Source organism: Colletotrichum navitas (genome assembly GCF_030913465.1).
Source record: "Colletotrichum navitas strain CBS 125086 chromosome Unknown LY79scaffold_84, whole genome shotgun sequence".
In the NCBI taxonomy this organism is placed as follows: Eukaryota; Fungi; Ascomycota; class Sordariomycetes; order Glomerellales; family Glomerellaceae; genus Colletotrichum; species Colletotrichum navitas.
In genome coordinates, this window is record NW_026850630.1 from 87803 (window position 1) to 111162 (window position 23360).

The following is a 23360-nucleotide window of genomic DNA, read 5'->3' on the forward strand; positions in this document are numbered from 1 at the left end:
AACTCGTTGGAGTCCGCGGGATATTCCAATTGTCGGATGGTAGAGGACCTGGTCCTTTATCAAGGACCTCTGAGTCCCACCGAGGTGTGGTATACGGAGTCAGGACATGCAGGCGGCATTACAACTACATTGCAGCAAATGCGGTAACGCAGGGAAGGAGAGCAAAGAGTCGGCGGCTTCGCCGGCTTCGACAGCGACCATCAATTGACAATTTGGGGAGACTTCACAAAGTTTAATTGTTATACATCACGTGTGACAGGGCCCAGAGGAGCACACCCAAGGGAGCCCGGAGCAAGGCCGGTGATGTCTTGCTGGTTTGGCCCCCATGATCTGAAACTATCGCAGCTCTGCCGACGCCAAGATGCAAACGGTATAAAGACGGAGGGGGGTGGGCAGGTCTTGGGGAGAAACCGCCGGTCCGAAGACTTGCAACCGGGGGATGATGCTATTTATTGCAAATGTTTTCTCTTTTGCTGCCCAACAGGGGGGAAAAGGCTGGATGGGCGGACAGACATGGACGCCGAATCGACAAATTGGTCGACAAAGAGATATATGCTAGGCGGAGCCCTGGGCAGCGGGCCAAGTAAACAAACTACTCATGAACGTTTCAAGGGAAAGCTTAATGGCAAAACCTGGCGGGCCAAAGGTGGTCTCCGATGTGACGCTATTCTGCTGGCACAAACTCTATAGACACAACGTGGACATGGCAAACAAAATGAGGATCCCCACCGCCCATGGTTTGTTTGATTGCGGAGACGACGACCAGGTGCGGCGGGCTTGGGACCGGCCTGCATGGCCCCCTTCGGCACGATCCGGACCCTCGGCCTCATGCCCGGCGTCTGCGTGGTCTTCGTCGTCGTCGTCATTGTCGTCGTCGGCGGTAGCAGCGGCGGCGGAGTGTTTCTTGTAACAACTCATGTTTCGTCTAGGCTGGCAGGTGACACTACAGTATAGCCAATGTTGCTGTTCGTTTTTCTTTCCGGCGTGGTGGTGGGCTCGAATCAGACGAAACTTTTTTTGTTGTTCTTGCGCCGAAGGCTTCCCCTTGCGGCCTTTTTTTTTTTTTTTTTTTTCCCTTCCTTTTTCCTTTCCAGACCTGGTCGGTGACAGGACGTACGTCCCGAGGACTCTACCAGGCGAATGCAACTCACTCGTGATTTCTTGGCTAATTTGCTCGGAAAGCTGGGTGTTTCGCGAGAGGCTCTCAAGGGTTGTGGGTAAGAAGGGAGGGGATAAGGGTGTCGAGGAGCCATGAGTCCGGCGACTAGATTCGGATCCTCCGGCCGAAGCAGAGAATCGTTGGGTTTCAGGACGAGGACGCGTGGTTTTTGCCGTTGGCTCTTTCGTTTGGCGAACAAGTAGTCGCGGGCAGCGTTTGGCGTGGCGACGGCGGATCTCACCCGGCACATGGGTAAGAAGGTTGTTCATTTGGATATTTGGGACCTTGAGAGGGACCGCTCTGCAGATTCACCTTTGTACCGGTAATTTGGATATTTGGGATATTTGGATCCAAGGGGGGAGGGGGAGGGGGCAGGGGGTTGGACTCACCAGAGTGACTTGGCGCCGCTGCATATGTGACAGAGGGTGAGACAGAGAGAACAAGTACGGTAAGCCTGGTCTAACGCAACCCAAGCCGCGCGAGACGGCAGACGGGAGATGCTGCCCGTAAAGTCGGGTGGAAGATGCGTCCCCGTATTGGCGGACGGGGGGAGGGAGGGCTGCTGCCATCCCATCCCTCCTCTCTAGGCTGAGCTGGGCTAGGAGGCAGTAGTACGCCGAGCCTGGCCGCCGGAGTCTTTTCGCGGGATGGATGAATAGGAACGAAGGCCCGGGTATGCTCTACATAGGGGTGGTGGGTGTTCGTATAGAAGCCAGCTAGCTAGCCACGACCAGTTCCGCGTGCATGAGCGCGGGGCGAAACGCCGGCATCGAAGCCGGGAGGCAAGAAAAGCAAATCTCGATTCCGCTTGTGTCGAACAGCAGCAGCAGCAGCTTACTTTTACACCCGCCCCCCTGTGTCGAGCGAACCGCAGCAAGCCGCCTTCCGCCGTGGTCACATTCTGCTGCTTCACGCTACCGCCGTCAAGTGTGGGAGCAGCAAAGTGAGGCAATACCGTTGTATTGGCAATAACTGTAATGTGAAGCTAACTAGTAGTGGGCTGCCTGCAGTGGGCAGAGGCTGGCTGAGAAGGAGGTAGAGGTAGGTTATGTGACCTATAGGCTCCTCTACTAACACTCCCCCTTAGGCTCTGCTAGCCTACTTCTGTATATTATAACAATAGTGGCAAATAACTACCTAACCTTAAATCCTCTAAATCTAAGGAGTTTTTAAAGTATATAATAACTTTAGTAAAAGGCTAGTAATTTACTTATTAGTCTAGTAATAATTTATTTATACACTAATAAGCCTATGTAATCTATATAACCTATTATCTATATAGTCTATCTATATACCTATATAACCTATTAATCTAATTTATCTACTATACCTAGTAGTCTAATAAAATCCTTATGTTTATTTAGGGCTAGTGCCTTTATAAGGCTATTAGTAGCTATCTTAGTGTTATAAATAAGTTAAAGGGTAATATTCTTATAGGTGTAAACCTCTTAGATTATCTATTTATATTAGACATTAATACTTTAAGTTTATACTTTATTAAGGGGATTTATAATGTTAACTATTATGTTAGTACTGTTAGTAAAGAGGATAGTTAGAGTATTTAGTAGTTAGCTAAGGAGTTATTTAGTATAGTAATAAATCTACTTTATAGTAATTACTACTAGCGTAAAGTTAATAAACTTTACCTTAGTAAAGCTTAAAGTAATAAAGGTCTATTACTTAGACTTCTAGGCTACTAGTAAGCTAGTAAAGTAGATAATATAACTACCTATAGATACCTATAATAGGTAATTATTAGTAAAAGAAGTATTTACTATAGTATAGAGGCTAACGTTAGTAGAGGGGTTAAGTCTACTAAATAAGATACTATAATAAGTAGTACCTTTAAGGTAGTAAAAAAAGTACTTAATAGCTGCCTAATAAGTAGGTAATAGGCTAGTATTAGCCTAAGAAAGCTTACTAACTACAAAAGTAATATCTAGGTATATACTAGTAGCTAACTAGTTAAGGTAGCTAGTCTATTTAATATAGAGCTATTAGTTAGCTTTAGTGTAGTTATCCTTGCTCTAAGTAACAAGAAGGTCCTAGTTAGTAAGTAATAAGGTCTTAACTAGCTAGAGGTTAGTATAACTAAAGTAATAAAGTATACCCTTAGTATACTTATATTAATTAATATAAATCTTATTAGTAATAAACACTAGATCTAAAAGCTAAGAAACTAAGAGGCTTTACTAAGGTCCTTTAGTAAGTAGACCTTAGTAAGTATATTATATACCTTCTTAGTTATCTTAGTAGTAGGTATAGCTACTATATTATTATTAATATATATTAAGGCGTAGGTATTAAGGTCCTTGTTATAGAAGAGGTAGATCTCCCCTTAACTAGCTAAAAGCTAATCTTCTTTATTTTACCTTTAATAAGTATAAACTACTATAGTAGTAACTTATATAGACTATAGAGGGCCTTTTAGAGCAACTAGACCTTGTTATTAATAGTAGTATAACTAGTAGGTTATTTAATATAGACGTTAGTACTAGTAAGAATAAGGGCAGTAAAAAAGATAGTATTAAAGTTATATATCTTATACTTTAATCTATAAAGAGTAATAATAGTAAAAAAGAGGTAAATAGTAGTAGTAGTAGTTATAGCTATATATACCTCTTGTAATAACTAATTACCTTACTTAAAGTTACTATAGACTACTTATTAGGCCTTAAAGTGTATAATTTTATTATTTACGTTAGTTTTAATATTAAATACCTATTTACCTAGTAGCACTTTAGCTCTAGTTAAGGGGTTAACAAAGGTATACACCTCCTTATTATTAAACTACTAGATCTTAGTATTATAGGCCTATTTCTAATAGTACTAGTGTAGGCCTTTCTTTACCTTCTTAAAGGTAGTAAGTATATTATAACTAGTAGGTAGTACCTTTAATAATATAGCTACTATAAAGGTGCTAATAAAGTAACCTTAACTATCTTAGTATACTTAAATATTAGCTAAAAGATATACCTTCTTCTTATAGTTTTAGATACCTACTATCTTATAATAGTAACTAGGTAGCTTTACTACACTAGTATAATATAAATAACTAGTAGTAATATACTTAGTAGTAAATATAGTAGTAAAGGCCTTAATAATAAGGTCTAGCTTATCTTCCTTTATAATAAGAGAAAGGTAGTTAGCCTCCTATTAAATAACCTTATAAAACTTATTATTAGTAGAGGTATTATCTTATTTATCTAGTTATTTATTTATAGGCTATTTATTAGTAAGTAATAAGGTAAGTATAGTAGTATCCTCTAGGGGTAAAGTTATATAGGTAGTATTATTAATACACTTACTATTAATAGTGCTACTATTAGTTTAGTTAGCCTACTAGTTTTATAGAGTCTTAGCAACTAGTAGATAAGAATTAGGGACTTAGCTAGGAAACTAAATCTAGAGGTTAGGCTTATTAAAGAGTATATTATAGTTAGTATTTACTAGGATATTTATGTTAGCAATAGGGTAAAGAATAGTCTTCTTTTTCCTTTTATAAAAATAAATGTTATAGTAATAGATAACTTACTTCTAATTAGGGATATAGATATAGTAAATATAACTATATAAAGAGCTATAGCTAATAAGGTAACCTTTTATTACGTAGGGTTCTATTTTTATAGAACAAAGGGAGCACTTACTACCTTTCTTATGTATATATATAATATAACTAAAGGTGTAAAGGTATTTAATTTAAGGAGGTTCTTAGTTAATAGTAAGGTTAAGCTTATAGGTAATAATCTTATAAAGGCTTATTTTACCTTTAGTTAACTATAGTAGAAGGTTAAAGATCTACACTATAGTATTAAGTGTATAGTCCTAGAGATCCTCTAGTAAGCTATTATTAATAAGTAGAGTATAGGTAGCCTCTATAAGGGTGTAGCTAGTATATTTAATTACACTATTTATTAATAAAGTATAGGTAGTAGTTAAGTAAAGTTAAGTACCTTTAAAGAAAGGGTTATAAAGCACTTTCTTAAGCTTAGGTATATTATTATATATCTAACCTTTAATTAAGAGACCTATTATATTAGTAAATATAGCACTAAACTTCTTAATAGTATTAAGAATAACCTTATAGTAATAGGTTTTTAATAGAGTAAGCTAGTAATAACTACTATAATAGTTAAGAAAATAAAAAGTATATTATATACTAAGTTTAAAAAAGGTTTAACCTTAATAAGGTCTAGATAGATTTTTTTACTTACAAGGGTAAAAGGTAATAGAGTATTATAGCTAATAAGCTCTATAGATTTAGCTAAGTAGTAGGCTTTATAGTAAAAGTTATTAATCTCTATCTATATAAATTATATACTTACTTAATAGTAGGCCTTAATAACCTATAATAAATAAGCATAAATAAGTTAGTAATATATTATCTTAAGGGTTAGTTAGCACTTACTTTTAACTATAGCTAATCTAAGGGTAGTTACTATAGGTATAGTTAGGCTATTAGTTATATAAAGGATATAGACGTCTAAGATCTATTTAATAGTAGCTAAATAGGCCTTAGATTTAGTGTTAATAATACAAGTAGTAGTATAGTTATATTTAATGCCTACTTTATATAACTTACCTAGGCTAAGAAGGTTAGCTAGGCTAAGAGGGCTATACTTAATATCTTTAATAGTCTAGTTAATAGTCTAAGTTAGGTTAACTAGATCCTTTGTCTAGAAGAAAATAGTACTACTGCCCTCTAGATACACCTAATTACTGTTTACTATAGTAAAGGGTTAAAGGTTACTATAAACTATATAGAATATAAAGTAGGTTAATAAGTTAAATATAGGGTTAAAGTAGCCTAAATCTAGTATAATATTAGAGGTAGTAATAACTTTATTATTAATAGCTATATATACTATATAGCTAGGCTTTATAGCTAAGCTAGTAATAAAGAAGCTACTAAGAGCACCTAAGGCTCTCTTAATAAAAATAGAGGTTAATAATAAGTTAGATAATCCTTCTTTATAATCCTTATTATAGATATACTTAGTTATATAGGCAAGAAGGGTATTATAATAAGGATAATTAGTAAGAACTAGCTCTAGGTAAGTAGTCTAGCACTTTATAGTAGAGTAGTTTTTTTTATAATAAGGGTAAAAACTACTATAGGCAACGTTTTTAGTAAAAGTAGTGCCCTAGTTAGCACTAGAAGAGGTTACTATTAAATTAGTAGTGTTTTTATAGTATATAATAAGTCCTATTTTCTATTCCTTATCCTAGGCAAAAGTATAAATAGTCTTAATAACCTTTACCTAGGTAGGTGTCTTATTATTATTAGTGTAGTGCTTATAGGTATCTAGTAGTTACACCTTAAAGTAGTTAAGTATAAGAATAGCCTAATAGTAGTTAAAGTTTTTACTATAGAGGCTAGTAATATAGCTTTAGAGGTATTAAACCCTTATAAGGGTATTATAAAGGGTTTTATAGTCTTAGGTACTACCCTTGCTAAACTTATTAATAAAGGCAGTAATAGCATCTTTAGATACCTTAAGGATAAACTTCTTAAGTATTTTTATAAGAGTATATAGGTTACTATTATTAACTTATCCTATATTAAGGAGCTTAATAATTATAAGGTTATAAGTGCTAATAATAATACTATAGGTAGTATTATATTTATTCTCCTAATTCTTATACTTATTAGTATTAATTACTAGTTAAAGGACTTTATAGTTAATATATTTTTTAACTTTAGTAGTATAAAGTAATATATTAACTAGGACTTACTATTATAACTAGTTTAACTCCCCCTTTAGCTTAGGGATAAACTATATAACTATTTAGTAGTTAACCTTATTAGCTATAATAGTAGTTAATTACTTATATAAAAGAGGATAATGTAATATAGATAAGAGTCTCCCTTAGACTATAGGTAGCCTAATAATATATTAAACTTTATATATTTCCTTTATAGGATAAGGGGTATATCTAAATTATTATATAAATTACTACTTATTATTAGACGTCTAAGTAAGAGAGGATATAAGTAAAGGTAAAAGTAAAGTAAAAGCAACGTTTTAAGTTTATTACTTATTATTATTATAAGGCAACATAACTATAGTAGATAGGCAGTTAATAGTAATATAGGCAGTAACTATAACGTTTTATAGATATTACTATAGACTATTAAAAAAGCAAAAAAGAAAAGGCAAAGGCAGCTAATTAATTAATTATAAAGAAAATTAATTAGTATTAACCTAGGCCTTATAACCTATAGGAGCAGCAAAGTGAGGTAATACTGTTATATTAGCAATAACTGTGATGTAAAGCTAACTAGTAGTGGGCTGCCTACAGTAGGCAGAGGCTGGCCGAGAAGGAGGTGGAGGTGGGTCACGTGACCCATGGGCTCCTCCACCAACATCAAGCGTGCTTGATCCGGCGACCACTGCTACGTTGCGGATCATCCGTGCTTCGATAGGTGGGTTGGTTCTCCGAGGGGTTCTTGTTTAGATATCCCCCGTGTCAGAGGCGAAGCGAAGCCCGTCCAGGCTTGTCGACAAGACCGAGGACGTGTTGATTGCTTAAAGACGCTGGGAAGTAAACCTGCGTCACACACATACACACACACTGATGAACCCGTTACGTACTTTGCTATCTTGCACACAACCTTTCCTCTCTCTCTCTCTCAAAGGTATGATCCGGGCCTAAGCGAGGGCGTCCCAGTCCCTCTTGGTACTGCGGCGCGATGCACGCCGAAAGACAGGGTTTACGTTCGTATGAGCAGCACCTGGTCATACACTTTACATATCATGCAGTGCAGCTACGGACTCGGAGAGCCTCCCGACAATTAACCAGTGGAGATGAAGAAGGGGGAGAAATGCCTCCAGAGAGAAGAAGCGAAAGCCGCCGGGTGGTTTTCCCCACGTCTCGCCCAGGTTCCCCCACACCCATGTCACAGCGGCCACGGAGATATGGCATGGGGGCGGGCCCGTCTGGTCCTCTGCATCCACGAGAGGCGTTCGATCCACGGTTCATCGAACGATGTTTGTGGGAATGAGATGGCATCGTCTTGATTGGACAGGGGGACAGGGTGACAAAGGGTGGAGAGGCCCGGAGTAAGCGGCCTCTCTGGCCGAAGACTCCAAGGAACGAACCCCGGTCTCTGACCAGTCCGCGCGCAGGACGATAATGCGCATATTAGCCGCGGCGCGGATGGGCGGCCCGGCGGGCAGCAGCGCAGAAGGAGGTGGTGACGGGGGCCAGAACCACTCGATCTGCTCGTCTCGTCCGCGGCACCCCCCTCCCGTGCTATCCTGATTTCATCCACGAGGGGGGGAGGGGCACGATGCAGCGAGCAGCAGTCTAAACTATCTCGTGCCAAACATCCAGGCCCATGTACGGCCGGACGGCCGGCCCAGGCTGTTGGCTATGTCTCGTGTGCGGAACATGTATGTATGTTTGTAGATATGCGCGTGTGGGTGTGCGTCTTTCTATGGCTACCCCGGGCACCGTTTGGGTCTTGCTGCGGGCCATGCCTCCATGATAAAGGCGTCGTGATGCCCCCAGAGTATGCACACCGGGCCGAGTTGTTTTGATTTGGAAAGGTTTCTCAGGGAATTTGCAGAGCTCAGCACATACGCCGCCGCGCATACACACACACACACACACACGCACACATACATACACACACTCCTTGACGGACAACATTCCCTTCTTGGTGATAACAACAGAACGAGACGAGTGCAACAACACGCTACGGAAAGAAGCCACCAGCTCGTCTCGGCACTCTTCGTCCGTCACCATCTCTCTACCCCTTTGGGAAGGGTCACGAGGTGCCATTCCTCACTCGATTCGGACATTTTCCGCCGTCAAAGGAAGATCCCGACGAGGACCGGGCTAGACCCGCCCCTGTGTTCCTGCGCCGTCGCAACGCCCGCCCGCCCGCTCTTCGTCCGTGGTTCTGGTTCTTCGTGCTGGCAGAACCGGCTTTTTCCAATCATTTGGGGATACCGTCACGTCGGTAGCCTTGCCGGGTTCGGTGGTTGCGTCCACGCCATCACGAGACATCCCGGGAGGTATAAGAAGAGCATCACCAGAGACTAGCCAGGCTCGCGCATTGCTCGCGTCCCCCCCTCCCTCGGGTCTGGGGTCACGAATGGATCGACCAGTCAGCAAATAACAAAAAGGTGCATCCTCCGTCAGCCCGAATTCGACGGTCCATCCGACACAGCACGATAACGCAAGTCGGCCGAGCACCACTTGACCAGCAATTCTAACACTGACACTGCTCACACACACACACACACACACACACTACTGAGCATACGTAATCCACCCCCCCCCCCCTTGATCTCGAGACGCCGACAGCTCGGATGATCTTGGCCCGCTTGGCCTCTGGCCCCACTGAGGCGCCCCCCGCAAATGGGGAGGGCGGAAAAGGAGGAGGAGACGGGGATGTTAGTGGTGGAGGAGGAGGGGGAGGGCCGGTTGGAGTTGGGGTTGGGACAGTTGGAGATTCCGGGAACACAGTGATCCTGACCGGGCCAGCCAGTAGCAGGGCGAGTTCGAGCGCCTCGACACCGGCTGCCGCTACTCCGTCTGTCAAATCCCCCACGTCGGGCTTGGGGAGGAAGAGTCGCAGGGGCCTCGGGTCAGGTACGCGTACAGGGTCTAGCAGCAGCAGCAGCAGCAGCAGCAGTGGTGGCAGCGGTGGGAGTATAAGTGGTGGTGTTGGAGGAGGTGGTGGTGGAGGAGGAGGAGGAGGAGGAGGAGGAGGAGGACGCAGAACTTCATCCAGAGTTCTTAAGACGACCCCGCCGTCGTCCACCGCCGTGTCCCGGGCCACGTCCGTCTCCCCTACCTCAGCCCTCCTCACTCCTCCCCTCTCGACCGCGGCCACCACGGCTGCCACGACCCGATCGTCGACTTCGACTGCTGCTGCAGTGGCCGCCGCCGCCGCAAGCCGCAAGGTCTTCCCCAAGAGCATGGAGCCCCCCGTCGTCTCGTTTTACGGGGCCGAGCCCATCCCGCTGCCGTCGCGCTTCGCCGGCGTCAAGAAGCGGCTCATCGCCGGCCACGAGGCCGCCGTCGAGGCGTCGTGGCGCCGCTTGCTCGACGCCCTCCGGACCGAGATCGCCGACATCCAGGACCGCGGCTCCGAGCTCATCCCGTCCATCAACTTCACCGACATCAACGACCCCGTCCGCGTCGAGGCCTTCGCGCACAGGCTGCGGCGCTACGGCGTCGCCGTCATCCGCGGCGTCGTCTCGCCCGACGACGCGCGGAGCTGGGTCCAAGAGACGCACGAGTACCTCGACAAGAACCGCGAGTTCAAGCCGCCGGCGCTGCACGACCCGACCTGCATCGACCTCTTCTGGACGCCCGTCCAGGTGCGCGCGCGCGCGCACCCCAACATGCTGCGCGCACAAAAGTTCGCCATGTCCTTCTGGGAGTCGACCGACGACCTGCACATCACCCGCGCCCCCGTGAGCTACGCCGACCGCCTGCGCATCCACAACGACAAGCTCGGCGCCGTGGGCCAGCAGAGCGGCAACTCGGCCGCCGACTCGCTCAGCGCCACCGCGTCGTCGACCGTCATCGCCCAGATCGACAGCGGCAGCCTCGAACGGTGGGAGCCCGACGGCTACGGCCGCGGCGGCACCTACGAGGCCGTGTTCCGCGGCGACTGGGAGTCCTACGACCCGTGGGACCCGGCCGGCCGGGTCGGCGCCACGACCGACCTGTACAACGGCGAGGGCGCCTGCAGCGTGTTCCGCATGTTCCAGGGCATCCTGGCCCTCACAAAGGTCGAGCAGGGCATGGTGCGCGTGCTGCCGTCGCCCAAGCTGGTGGCCGCCTACTTCCTCCTGCGGCCCTTCTTCTCGCCCAAGCGCGGGCCGCCGGAGCAGCCGGACGGCGGCAAGGCGGACCAGTGGGCCGCGTACTTGGACGCGTCCAACTGGGCGCTCGACCCGGAGCCCGACACCATCATCCACGGCGCCGTGCCGGGCCACGCCCAGCGCCTCACCGAGCGCTGGCACCCGCACCTGCACCTGCGCCGGAGCCTGGTCTCTCTGCCCAGCCTCCAGGCGGGCGACTACGTCATCTGGCACTGCGACCAGGCCTACTCCATCATCACGGGCGGCACCAGGCTCGGCGTCCCGCAGGCGTTGCAGAACGAGTCGAACGAGCTGTCTCTGCTGACGTACACGCCCGTGTGTCCTCTGACGCAGACGAACGCGCTGTTCCTCGCCCGCCAGAGGAAAGCGTTCCAGACCGGCCAGCCGGGGCCGGACTTCGACACCCTCGGCGGGCTGGGCAGCGAGGCGTCGCACCAGGACCGTCCCGGCGCGCGAGAGGTCGAGGAGTACGGCGGCGTCGACGGGCTGCGCGCCATGGGCCTCGCGCCGTACGACGTCGAGCCGGCCGGCGCGCCGCCGCCCAAGCACGCGGACGCCATGGACGTCGACGGCGAGGACGACGAGGGCGTCAGGAACAGGACCAAGACGGAGGCGGAGACGGAGCTGCTGCGGCTGGCCAACATCATCCTCTTCCCCGGCCGCTACGACTTTTACATCCCGACCAGCGGCACGCGGGGCGGCGGCGGCGGCGACCGCACGCCCCGCGGCGTGGCGGGCGGGACGCCCAAGACGATGGTGAACGGGAGCAAGAGCTGACGGCGTTGGTTGAAGGGGCGGTGGCGGCGCGGCGGCCGGCGACGGGCGGACTCGCCGGGACAGCGGGCGGAGGGGGCGGAGGCCGTGGTCGAGACTGTGGACTGCAACAAGGGGAAGAGCGAGGACGTCATCACGGTCACGGTCACGGCGACGGAAGTCTAGGTTGCTATTTTTCTTACCATGATACCCTGCAATCAGGCAACCCTTCCATTAGAAGGTGGAAGGGAAGAGGGAGAGAGTGTGTGTGTGTGTGTGTGTGCGGAAGAGAGAGGGAGGGAGAGAAAACATGGGAACGCCGCCCCTTCAACGTGACGCTGGGAAGCAACTATTATTATGCGCCGAGACGGAGGACTCGAGAGATGAGGCATATCTGCTTAGGAGACACAGGTCGTGATTGCATATCCGTACATACGGTGGAGGCGGAACAACGCTAGATAATCGGCAGTAGACGAAACTCTGAAGTATTTATTTTGCATCAGTAGAGCCGATGGGGGGGGGGGGGGGGCGGGATCTGCATCTCGAGACCCCCTGGGCATCTCCCTCTCGCTCTTTTTTCCCCTTTACCACATTCGATTTCGTTTGCCTTTCGGCCGCGTCCACGAGACGCCCGCGGGGGGATCCTGTGACTACGACGGATTCGTCAGACCCAACCCGGGGGACGCGCGCGATCGAACTGCGTGGCGTCCGTTCCCATTCGGCGGCCGGGACCGGAGCCGGTCCACGCCCTGGAGAGGACCGGGACACGTTCCCGGTCAACCAACCGCCCAATCTGGTTGGCGGCGCACCGAGACCCTGGAACCGGGGCTCGTCTTCCCGCCTGGCGCCTGGCTCGCCCATCAAACCACGCTCTCCAGTGTTGAAATCAAGGATCGAATACCAGGAACCGGCAGGATATCTCGTATGATCTGGGTAGTCCCATGCATGCGCCGAGGTAGCTTGTCAAAACGCGCCCTTTGGCGCGAGACGGAGATATAAGCAGACTCGGGCTCCCTTGCTTGCAGTCGAATATCTTTGAGTCGCTGTCGACATGTGCCCCCTGCCTTGGAACACGCTGCCGTCGAATCCTTCTTAGCCGCTGGAGCAGAAACGGCGCGTACGTAATTCCCGCGGATCCTCATCGAGGCATCTCCACGCAAAACATGCACACGCTTTGTTTTAGCTCTCGGGGCTCAGTGTCTATATTTCGCATACGGCATTCCGGCCTGTCACTTATCTCTGCGTCCAACCCGCTGATTCGACCGGCCGAGCGCGCCCCTCTCGGCCTGGATCCTATCTTGGGGCGCATCGCCCCATCTACCGCAGCTAAAAGTACGTAATAAAACTCGTACAAAGGGAGGGAAAAAAAGAGGGCTCGCGCGGTGATAGCCATCTCCCCAGATGACAGGACAGGGCCCGTTAGTGCCTGAAACTCTCGCTCCAACCCCACCGTCTTCCGATGCCCTGTGTGGCCGTTCTCTCTCTCTCTCTCTCTCCCTCTCTCTGTGCTCCAGCCACTACTCTCCCGCTACCCAGGAACCCCTGCAGCCAGCGAGGCGGGCTGTCGTTGCGTTTCTCACGCATCAAGGCTTGGTACGACGCCGCCAGACCGCGCTGGGCCGGCTGGTCGGGGTTCTACTCGCTTTCTACTACTATGCAGCTTCTCCTGCGATGTCACCGCAAATCACACCCTCAGCCCATGCCCTTGCCAAGTCGTTGCCACAGTCTCTAGGAATGATAGAGAGAGAGAGAGAGAGAGGGAGAGACAGGCGGCTGCACGCACCATCTCGGCATGGCCGCTGGGGAAAGGGGGGGTAAGCCCGCGGTCAATGGCCGGCAGTAATAAGGGACGGAACTAAGCCTTAAGTTTTCGCCTCTCAGGGGGGCTGCCTGCTCAACCAACCACCATCGTGACGTCTATCGGCCAGTGTTCAAAGAGTCGAGGCTCTCGCCAATCACCAGACCCGAAGTCGGATGTTGCTTGACCCATGGCCAAGACGCCGGAAGCGAAATGGCGCGCTGTCGCTCCTGTTGCCGGCCGGCTGTCCACGACAGAGAACAAGAGCTGAGAGTAATAACGCTCGATGGCAAGCCGGGAGGAGGACACGGCCGAAAGAGTCTCACTCAGCCAACGCTTGATGCGTGAGCCGCCCAATCGACGTCCACCGGGGATTTTATCGATACCCTGGTCTCCGGTGTCCCGCCGAGTCCTTTTTTTTCCCCCCTTCCGGATCAGTGGCTATCGTCGGCAGTCATTCGCCTTTCGTTTTGCTATTACCCCAAAGCTTGAGGTGATTCTCTCGGACAGTAGCCTGCCCGCCGCCGCACAATCGCGTCAACGGACGGGGGAGGGGGAGAGGGGGCCCCCCTCGTGCGGTCTGTGGAATCGGGTATCCATCTTTGCATCGCCAGCGGACCCCTTTGACGACGCAACGCGGGAAAGTCGTTGTTGGATGGGACGCCTTGTTACCCGCGACGAGGCAAAACCCTTCGTCTTCGTTATCGTTGGCCTTGTTCGGCTCTGACGTTGCCCCGGCAGGGTTTGTCCTACCACCCCCGCGCGCCCACCATGTCAACCACAGCTGTCGCCCGTTGTTCCCCGGCCCTCTGCTTATCTCTGCGGGGCGCTCCTGGTAGTGCGGAATGGGGGTCCCGTTATTCAATCTTGTCTATCATTGTCCCCGAGTAAGTCGCATGCGTCGTGGCACGCTACTGATTTGCGTCTCCAAGGAACCGGGAGACGTCAGATGAAGGTTGCTATGCTAGTTTAACTAGGGTAGACAGTTGGTAGGGGGGTATTGCAGCTTCGGGGGGGGGTGTCCGGCCAGTGGGGCAGAAGTTCAGGGGGGGGTAAAGCCCTAAGCACCGTGTGGATTAAAAAAAACTAACTAAAGGATACTTAGCATATGCTAAGCATATGCTAAGTATATACTAATAAATATAGTGTCTACCTTCTATAAATATAGAGGACTTAGTAAGAAGACTTAGGTCTAAGTCCTCTATAGTTATAGAAGGTAAGTACTATATTTTAAAGTATATACTCAGCATATGCTTAGCATATCCTATTAAATATAGTAACTAGCCTCTATAACTATAGTAGACTTAGACCTAAGTCTTCTAACTAAGTCCTCTATATTTATAGAAGGTAGACACTATATCCATTAGTATATACTTAGCATATGCTCAGCATATGCTCAAGCTCTCGCACTTCTCACACTCTAAGCTAAGCCTAAATAAGCCTGATAACCCTAACCCTAGCTACTTTACCCCCCCCGAACTTTTTGGCCCCACAACGGATACCCCCCCCCGAAGCTGGAATACCCCCCTACCAACTGTTCTCCCGTTTAACTAAACCTGGCAGGGGAGGGGGGGGGAAGACGGGGGCCGCAGGGTAAGGTAGTAGAGTAGGTAGTAGTACCGTCGGGAACCGGGCAGAGGGGGGTTATACATGATCCAAACCCATCTATATAGAACAGATCATGTCCCTCGCTCACCCGGCCTGGTTAGTTGTCCTTGTCTTGTATCCCATCCGGTCTGATCGGCGATATCTCAGCGATACTTGCCGGCCTCGCTCAGCCAAAACCTCGCCCCGGACGACATTCGTTCCTGTACAAGTCGGACCCTCGGATCGAAACAGCCGCAACGCGACGTCGTCATCATGGCATCCGTGACGGAAGAAAAGACTGTCGGCCTTAGCCGTGCCGACAGCACCAACAGCAACAAGCTCGGCCAGGTCATGTCCGGCAACGGCGCTGCCGTCGCCCAGCAGTACGGCGAGACCCAGCGCGGCCTCAGCCCCCGTCACGTCCAGCTCATGGCCATTGGCGGTTCCATCGGCACCGGTCTCTGGGTGAGTTCCTCTCTTCCGAGCTCGGTTTGAAATTGGCAACGGCCCGGGAAGCTGACGGTTGTAAAGGTTGGCATCGGCGGTGTCCTCTCCAAGGCCGGCCCCCTCTCGCTCCTCCTCGGCTACACCTTCTGGGGACTCCTTTTCATCTGGCCCCTCAACCTGTCTGTCGCCGAGATGTGCGCCTACCTGCCCATCCGCGGCACCATCTTCGAACTCGCCTCCCGCTTTGTCGACCCTGCTCTCGGTTTTGCCATGGGATGGACGTATTTCTTTGCCGGTCTCATGCTGGTGTGCACAGAGTACAGCGCGGTGGCCACCGTCATCAGCTACTGGAACGCGGACATCAACCCGAGTGCCTGGATCGCCGTCGCCATGGTCTCGTGTGTCGCCGTCAACCTGATCGCCGTCAAGTACTACGGAGAGTCCGAGTTCATCATGGCCTCGACAAAGGTCGTCTTGCTCGTCGGCCTGTGCCTCATCACCCTCATCACCATGTCCGGCGGGAACCCGACCAAAGACGCGTACGGGTTCCGCAACTGGAGCGGCGGTAACCACATCCACGCCTACTTCACCGACGGCTCGACCGGACGCTTCCTCGGATTCTGGAAGGTCGTCATCTACGCCGCCTTCACCATCGCCGGCCCCGACATGATTGCCCTCGCCGCCGGCGAGATCCAGAACCCCCGCCGCACCATCCCCCGCGTCGCCAAGCTCATCTTCTACCGCCTCGTCGGCTTCTACGTCGTCGGCGTCCTCTGCGTCGGCATCATCTGCAGCTCGCGCGACCCCGGTCTGCTGGGCGCCATCGAGAACGGCGAGCCCGGCGCCGGCGCTTCGCCCTGGGTTATCGGCATCAAGAACCTGCACATCAAGGCCCTCCCCGACATCATCAACGCCTTCATCCTGCTTTCTGGATGGTAAGTTTCGCTCCGTTGAAAGACTAAAAAGATAAGAACGCGCAAAGGACGCTAACAGTCTACAAGGTCCTGCGGCAACGCCTACCTCTACTCCACGTCCCGCACTCTCTACGGTCTTGCTCGCGATGGCCAGGCCCCCAAGTTCCTGCTCAAGTGCACGTCCGCCGGCGTCCCCATCTACTGCGTCCTCGTCGTCACCCTCATCTCCTGCGTCACCTTCCTCGTCTCGTCCAACTCCGCCGTCGAGGTGTTCTTCTGGTTCGTCGACCTGACCACGACCGCCCTGATCATGACCTACACCTTCATGCTCATCACCTACATGGGCTTCTACCGCGCCCGCGTCGCCCAGAACTTCCCCCCCGAGACGCTGCCTTACCTCGCGCCCTGGAGCCCCTACTTCCCCGCCCTGGCGCTGCTCCTCGGCATCCTCGCCCTCATCTTTGTCGGCTTCGACAACTTCTACCCCTTCAGCGTGCGAGGCTTCATCACCTCCTACTTTGGTCTCATCTTCGGCGTCTTCACTTTTCTCGTCTGGAAGGTCTTGAAGAAGACCAAGTTTGTCCAGCCCAAGGAGGCCGACCTCATCAGCGGGAAGGCCGAGGTCGACGCCGAATGCCGCCACTGGGAGGAGGGTGGCATCGAGGAGGTGGAGAGGCAGAGACTGTCTCAGATGTCGGTTCTCCGGAGAACCTGGGAGAAGATGTGGTAAACGGCTTTTTGTGATTAGATGATACCTACTTTTGTTACCGTTACAATGACAACTGTTGTCAACTCAACCTAACCTTGAGTCTGCTTCCTGAACGAACTGCCTCGTCATCCAAAAGACATGCTCCTGTGACTCACCTCCCACACTCAAGCCAACTAACAATCAGTGCCCAGAGTCATATTGCTTTGGTGTTGGACACACCCTCGTCAGCGGTTCCAATGGATCCTTGAGATATTTGTCTAAATTACGTAAAACCCCAACTTCCCCGCCTCCTGTTGAGTATTTGCGGGGAAACCTGTGCCGGATGCTGAGTCGCGTTCCAGATGCAATTTCACCTCTTTTGGCACAGCTCCAGGTCGCCCAACCGGCTCTGAACGCCGGTTCAGGGATCATTTCTCCGTAACGTTGATGTCAGCCTTCAGTTATGCGGTCCACAAGGTACTCGACCTCTAGACAAAAGGCCTGCCAGCAGTGCGCCACCTCCAAGATCAAGTGCGACCGGAAAGCAAGGGCATGTTCCCGGTGTCAAAAACGGGGCCTTGCTTGCGCCTACGTCCAAAGCCAGGCGTCTCTTCCATCCAAACCGGGCACTGCCGGCATCTCCGACGGAGCCGAGTCCGAAGTCGCACTTGGCTCTGCGGCCACGGGCATCGCAACCGAAAGGGCAGACTTCCCGTCCCAAACAGCTCAACAGATCGCCTTTCACAGACTGGGCTTCTCCGAGGCACTCCAGTTTCCTTTAAACCCCGAGGGACCAGAAACAGCAACAGTAGAAGACGCTTCGACGCCGGGTACATGTCAAGCTCCTGTGCATCGACAGGGACAATCAGCTGCCAAAAGCGACATTCCAGCAGCGTCGAGTCCCCGTCGAGCAGGTGAGCTAGATTTCGCCTGTGTTGAGCTGACATGCCCCATCAACGCCGACGACATCGCCAACCGATGGTTGAACAGTTTCGTCCCTTTGCCAGGCCAGCAGACGAAAAACTACACCCCTCTCATATCAGCATTCATTCACAGGATTCTGAAGTCATACGCCAACTCCACTATTCGGGGCCGCAAAGTCCCGCCCTTTGTTCACTGGTCTCAAGTGAGCCTACAATCGAGCATCCCCCTTTCGACATGCGTTTCTGTCCTGCAGCAAGTATGCAACGAGTCGGCCACGAGGGGTCTCAAGGCTTCAGCTGAAATTCTGCAACACGAGATGACGAAACTCTTCGACCGACACCCGATGGCGGATGACATGGCTCTGCTCGCAACTTTTCAAGCACATTTGATCTACTCCCTGGTGCTATTTTTTCGACTCGGACAAGAACACTGCCCATTTCTACCGCAAGCCATGATGAACACACAGGAGCTGGCATGCGCAGCCGCAAGGAAAGGTCTGGTCTGTGTGGCTGAACAAGAGGGGACCCGTCCCACATGGGAGTCTTGGGTAGTAGCCGAGGCAAAACGGAGGACTCTCTTCACAATGTGTCTCTTTGACAGTGCCTTGCTTTCTCACGATGGACTCCCGACGCACCTCGCCACCGAGCTGCGTGGGTTGCTCGCACCGGCAAGTAAGTCTCTGTGGGAATCTCGAGACCGCCAGGACTGGCAAAACGAGTACGACCTTCGTCTAGCAGAGTGGCCGGATGGAGGCCTGCGCATAGACGAACTGTGGCCTGTGCCAGAAGACCTGGGCGAAGACGGACTCAACAAAAGGCGGAGTAGGATAGATGCATGGCTAGAGGACCTGGACGAGTTTGGAACGGCCATCTATGCAGTCACAAGCGGTACACACGGTACTTGAATCCTGGTTGGAGATTATCGACTGTTGGAGTCTTGATAAAAAAAAAAAAGCTCGTGTCCCAGCTACACATGTTGATCTTGTCACTCACTACTCAGATCAGACTATCATGATTGTCTCCTCATCGGCATTTGCGAACCAGTCCCTGCTTGGAAATTCCTCGGTGCGACAAAATCCAACGCGACGGAACTGATTCTTCTCGTCTGTTGGCTCCAGAAGCAATCCATGCCAGCGACTCGGCTCCATCAGTCTCCGTGCCACCTGTAGGTAGTGTAGAGGCCGCTCTTCTTTGCCGCTGTGATATTCTTCGTCGAAATATGCCACGCCGACCATCTCGTCGTTATAATTGAGAAAGTCGACGGCCAGTCCGTTTTGATATTTTGCAAACCACTTGTGGCCGGGGGTCGCGGGGTCGACACGCGAATCGGCAACCTTCAGCTTCCCTTTGAGCTTTATGTATCCAGACCGTAGCATCCCTCGTGGGTCTAGACCGAGGGGCGTCGTGTGGACATCGACAATGTCAATCATGATCTCCATCTCGTTCCCGTAGGGCACCATGGTCGCAATTTCTGGCATAAAGACACGGCCCTCCAAAGAAGCCCAGCTCCAACTTGGGGCACGATAGCCATCCCCGGGCTTGCGTAGCCACTGTTCGCTCCGGCGCCACAGCAAGCCGTAACCCAGGTGGAATTTCCACAGGCCCGCCACGTACTTCTGTCCCGTGCATTCTTCCATGGCTTTTGCGAGGCCAGAGAGGGCGGGTAGCCTGTCATGAGACTTCGTGATGCCTCTGCTGCTGTAAGCTGACACCATGTCATACCAGTCCCAGACAAAGTTGGGTCTGGAGCGGCTTTGAGAAAAGGGGTATGAGAAATGAAGACGCTCGTCCCACTCCACGTTTCGTGCAACGCTAAAGGCACCAACAGGAACTCCGTCCTCTGTTAGACGCGATTCCCGGCATTCCCACAGCAGTTGATCCGCATCGTAGTGGATCATCCGCGCTGACAGAAGACGTTCCTGTGTTACCCAGGCACGAACATGGAGGGCGCTCATCGGAAGGTGACTGAAATCTCGCGGGCGAGGCCGGACAAAGACCGAGGTCGGTCGTGGATCGCCCGAATTGCGCACAGTGAACCTGACCTTGACGTCTATAGACGTATTGCGAGGCATGAAGCAGCCGCCGGTCGAGTCTTTGGAAGCCGAAGCTGCGATCGTCAGGTAGGAAGACGCATAGATCGTGCCCATCTTGACGCTCTCCAGTTCCCAATCTTCAGTCGAGTCTTGGACGATGCAGAGCGAGTCGATCCAGATGTACTGGATGCCGAGTGACCTCGTGATAAGAACCGCATCTCGGAAGGTTTTGGGCAACGTTTCCAGCGGCAGCGCCCTGAGATGGTCTTCGATCGTTCTGCTCGTTGTGCGGATTACCGGGTGCGAACCCCAGCAGTGACTCAAAGTCGTGTAGCGACCGGCCGCTCCACCGGTGACAACCAGACGTGGCTCTCGATGTCCGTCGAGGCCGACGTCAACGACCCTCGTGGGCAGCGGGCAAGGATCTGAATGGCAGCCCTTGTGGTTCCTATCGCAAGACTTGACCCAGTCGCTCACAAGACCGATCTGCTCTCCTGGGGGCTTGATGGGTCTCCCGATGACCACGCCCTCCAATCCTGGTGTTCCCTCTTCGGGATAAAGACCGAAATAAGAGTAAGCCCTATGGCCGAGGCTGGCGCAACGAACTTTGACCCAGATTAGACCGCAAGGCAAGTAATCCTCATCCTGGTATTGGATCCCGCGTAGGATGACCCGTGAATCGGGGTCGCTCCAGGCCGACTCGTCGATACTAACTCCTTCGCCCTTGAGTTTGTCCGTGATAGAGTTGTATAAGAGTCGGCACAGGTCGCAAGATGAGGTGCCCTCCTTGAGTATGGCAACGGAGTCGTGGAGGACCATGTCTTGGAGTTCGTCGTCTTCGTCCAAGAGATCGCCGAGATCCAGGCGGCTGCAAGCTGTGCATAATGGCATATCGTTGGGTGGGATCGGCTACAGGCCACCGAGATGACTACGAAGGCACGTTGGCAATCGTCAGCTGAGGAGCTCGTTGGATTTTCCCACCGCGCCAACGTTACATGCTCGACCAAGCCTAAACCAATGAGATGCGAGTCAGCCGCTTATGCCAAGGGCAACTGTGTGCATCGGGTCGAAATCGTCAACACAGATCAGAACAGTCCACCAAGGTGCCCAAAGGCTCTTTTTAATAACCCTCGAGTTCATGTTAGAAAGTCAGACTCAATCGATAACGCATTCGCAAAACAGTTTTGTCGCATGACTGTTTACAACCAGATAGTGCGCATCTTTGCTGATTTGTACAGACGGCGGTATATTATGCCTACTAACGCAGTGGTTTCAAAGACTGAAAATCATTTCGTTATTCCGTTTGTACGTGTATTATTCCTCCATGCTCAATAGTCAGAGGGGGCAACTACATTCTGCTAGAGCACATCAGACGCATCTTCATAGGATCGCAAGACGACGACGTTACTAGGAAGATTCAAAAGCTGCTCAACGAAAATTGGAAAACGAACAAATGGCCTATGCGGCTTGGCTAGGCTCCTAAAAGCTCCCTAGCAATTGGAAAGCCGTCAATTAGTGTGCTTGGCAGCCGTGCACCGGAGCTGTTTCTCGGGTCCGGTTATGGTTGATAGTCCGGCGATAGGTTCCCGTGGTTCATCAACTTCTTCGCAACTCGTCTCGTGGTATCAGCCGTACCCTGTTTTGCTATATACTTTCGCTGCTAGAGGATCGATGGCATTGCAGAGGCTCTAGTGTATGGCTACTTTCTTTGCATTGAGACATATGTTTTGATCTGGGGTAGATACCATGCCCTACTAACACGTTGCATCCAAGTACGTTGCACGAGTCGCGCGAAGGCTAGGTACCTGAAAGACAAAGGCGCCGTTCAAGCGATGAGAGACACAGTCAATCAATCCATATTGGCAACGGGGCATGTCCAACTTTCGAATGCGACATGTTTGCCTCGACTTCGAATTGAAGAAACACAGCAGAATTGCAGTGCAAAACGGACTTGTAATGAACCTCTTGACGGACGATTCCCCCGTACATGCAGCGGTGGTTATCGACAACCTGCTTGCCCTTTGGCCAAGGCCCAAGCATCTCTGCTGGCCTCTCACCGTATCTTTTTCAAGTTTTCTCCATCTACGCAGCTAAAAGGAACCAGAAAGCAGTGATGACAAAAAGCGGAACCGTAATAGCTAATGCACATATATTACGACATAAGCAAATACGATCCGCTAAAAGAGGCGGTCAGTCTTCCGTGTAGACGCAAGCAGAGGAGCCCTCAACGTTCCCGTTGGGGAGGGGAGGGGGCACCAAAAAGGCACTTAATGGCCGTTCCGCGCTAATAATACTTGCCAGCCACTCTCCGGGGTTATACATGCATCGGGTGCAAAAGTTTCCGAGCAAGGAGAAGCATTGAATTGACAGCTTCTGCAGAACCGTTGAAAAAGGAAAATTTGTAGGGCCAGGCTTCGGTCCAATGGAACCACGGGGTAACTAAAAGCTTGGCTGCTGGTCGCGATGTCTGTCTGCGCGAGCTTGGTCGGTATGAAAGGAGGCCTCTATCACCGGGGGGGGGGGGGGCCTCCGACTTGCCGTGATGGATCTCGTCATCGGGGTAAACGCCAAACAACACAAGGTTGGAAGTGCAGACCTCGCGAAGCTCTTGGCCAGGCTGTGCATGTTAGAAACTGTCTTGTCGACTCCGTTATTTAATCGCCAAAGTGGCCTTAGGATAGCGTCATATGTTATAAACAGAAAGATTTTCACGCATAAACACAACACAGCACATGGCTTACAGCCAAGAGACCGACTGCTACACAACTCACCCGTTCTGCAACATAGAATCTTGCCCCTTGTGTCAAAGCGCGCGCCCACGGGAAAACGACGCGGGAGAGAAACAGGAGCTCACGTCCGCCCAACGGCCGCCGACGAGAGGCCGCACACGAGGTCGGAAACACACACTCACTCGACCGAGGCGGGAACTGCGCTCCCCTCAGATATGATGAATCAGAGGCAGGATCTCGCGGCGCGGCAATGACGGGGAAAGATTTGGCGAGGTTGTGATACTACGCAGCCGCCACACGTGTGCTCCCCTGACCTGGCATCCGAAGCTCTTGGTGTGTTTGCGGCGCCGGCGGCGCGATGACCAACCTTTCTTATTGCCCTCCGTCGAACGGGAGTCTGCACCCCCTCTTTCGTGTCTGACTTCTTGGCCTGTCTCCGGAGCCAAGGGAGAAGCAAGTCCCGCGCCATCTGGATTCCCAG

At 50.8% G+C, this 23360-nt stretch overlaps 5 protein-coding genes across 5 annotated transcripts; 3 read left to right on the forward strand and 2 right to left on the reverse strand.

Moving 5' to 3' along the window:
* Window positions 1-282: 282 nt before the first annotated feature.
* On the reverse strand, window positions 283-1665 carry LY79DRAFT_396693 (uncharacterized protein). The gene has a single exon (XM_060552981.1). It carries the CDS (start codon window positions 1426-1428, stop codon window positions 685-687), a length of 744 nt encoding a protein of 247 aa, XP_060409442.1. The 5' UTR covers window positions 1429-1665; the 3' UTR covers window positions 283-684.
* A 5953-nt stretch (window positions 1666-7618) lies between these two features.
* On the forward strand, window positions 7619-12276 carry LY79DRAFT_662547 (uncharacterized protein). The gene is made up of 4 exons (XM_060562816.1): window positions 7619-7799; window positions 8190-8223; window positions 8498-8556; window positions 9776-12276. The coding sequence occupies exons 1-4, from the start codon at window positions 7739-7741 to the stop codon at window positions 11782-11784; spliced, it is 2163 nt and encodes a 720-aa protein (XP_060409443.1). The 5' UTR covers window positions 7619-7738; the 3' UTR covers window positions 11785-12276.
* A 2867-nt stretch (window positions 12277-15143) lies between these two features.
* On the forward strand, window positions 15144-17357 carry LY79DRAFT_567585 (amino acid permease). Its single transcript, XM_060558903.1, has 3 exons — window positions 15144-15610; window positions 15677-16527; window positions 16594-17357. Exons 1-3 carry the CDS (start codon window positions 15419-15421, stop codon window positions 17234-17236), a joined length of 1686 nt encoding a protein of 561 aa, XP_060409444.1. The 5' UTR covers window positions 15144-15418; the 3' UTR covers window positions 17237-17357.
* A 182-nt stretch (window positions 17358-17539) lies between these two features.
* On the forward strand, window positions 17540-19069 carry LY79DRAFT_567587 (uncharacterized protein). Its single transcript, XM_060558904.1, has one exon. The coding sequence runs from the start codon at window positions 17658-17660 to the stop codon at window positions 19020-19022; it is 1365 nt and encodes a 454-aa protein (XP_060409445.1). The 5' UTR covers window positions 17540-17657; the 3' UTR covers window positions 19023-19069.
* Window positions 19069-21096, reverse strand: LY79DRAFT_640717 (heterokaryon incompatibility protein). Its single transcript, XM_060562341.1, has one exon. The coding sequence runs from the start codon at window positions 21039-21041 to the stop codon at window positions 19119-19121; it is 1923 nt and encodes a 640-aa protein (XP_060409446.1). The 5' UTR covers window positions 21042-21096; the 3' UTR covers window positions 19069-19118.
* Between the last annotated feature and the right edge of the window lie 2264 nt (window positions 21097-23360).

Excerpts from the sequence above, each read along its gene's own strand:
- LY79DRAFT_567585 (XM_060558903.1), top strand. The coding sequence starts at position 15,419 with ATGGCATCCGTGACGGAAGAAAAGACTGTCGGCCTTAGCCGTGCCGAC. Across the intron at positions 15,611-15,676 it reads CCATCGGCACCGGTCTCTGG|GTTGGCATCGGCGGTGTCCT; the intron begins GTGAGTTCCTCT and ends ACGGTTGTAAAG. Across the intron at positions 16,528-16,593 it reads TTCATCCTGCTTTCTGGATG|GTCCTGCGGCAACGCCTACC; the intron begins GTAAGTTTCGCT and ends ACAGTCTACAAG.
- LY79DRAFT_396693 (XM_060552981.1), bottom strand. The coding sequence starts at position 1,428 with ATGAACAACCTTCTTACCCATGTGCCGGGTGAGATCCGCCGTCGCCAC.
- LY79DRAFT_640717 (XM_060562341.1), bottom strand. The coding sequence starts at position 21,041 with ATGCCATTATGCACAGCTTGCAGCCGCCTGGATCTCGGCGATCTCTTG.
- LY79DRAFT_567587 (XM_060558904.1), top strand. The coding sequence starts at position 17,658 with ATGCGGTCCACAAGGTACTCGACCTCTAGACAAAAGGCCTGCCAGCAG.
- LY79DRAFT_662547 (XM_060562816.1), top strand. The coding sequence starts at position 7,739 with ATGAACCCGTTACGTACTTTGCTATCTTGCACACAACCTTTCCTCTCT. Across the intron at positions 7,800-8,189 it reads CCTCTCTCTCTCTCTCAAAG|GGGGACAGGGTGACAAAGGG; the intron begins GTATGATCCGGG and ends TTGATTGGACAG. Across the intron at positions 8,557-9,775 it reads ATGTCTCGTGTGCGGAACAT|GGTCTAGCAGCAGCAGCAGC; the intron begins GTATGTATGTTT and ends GTACGCGTACAG.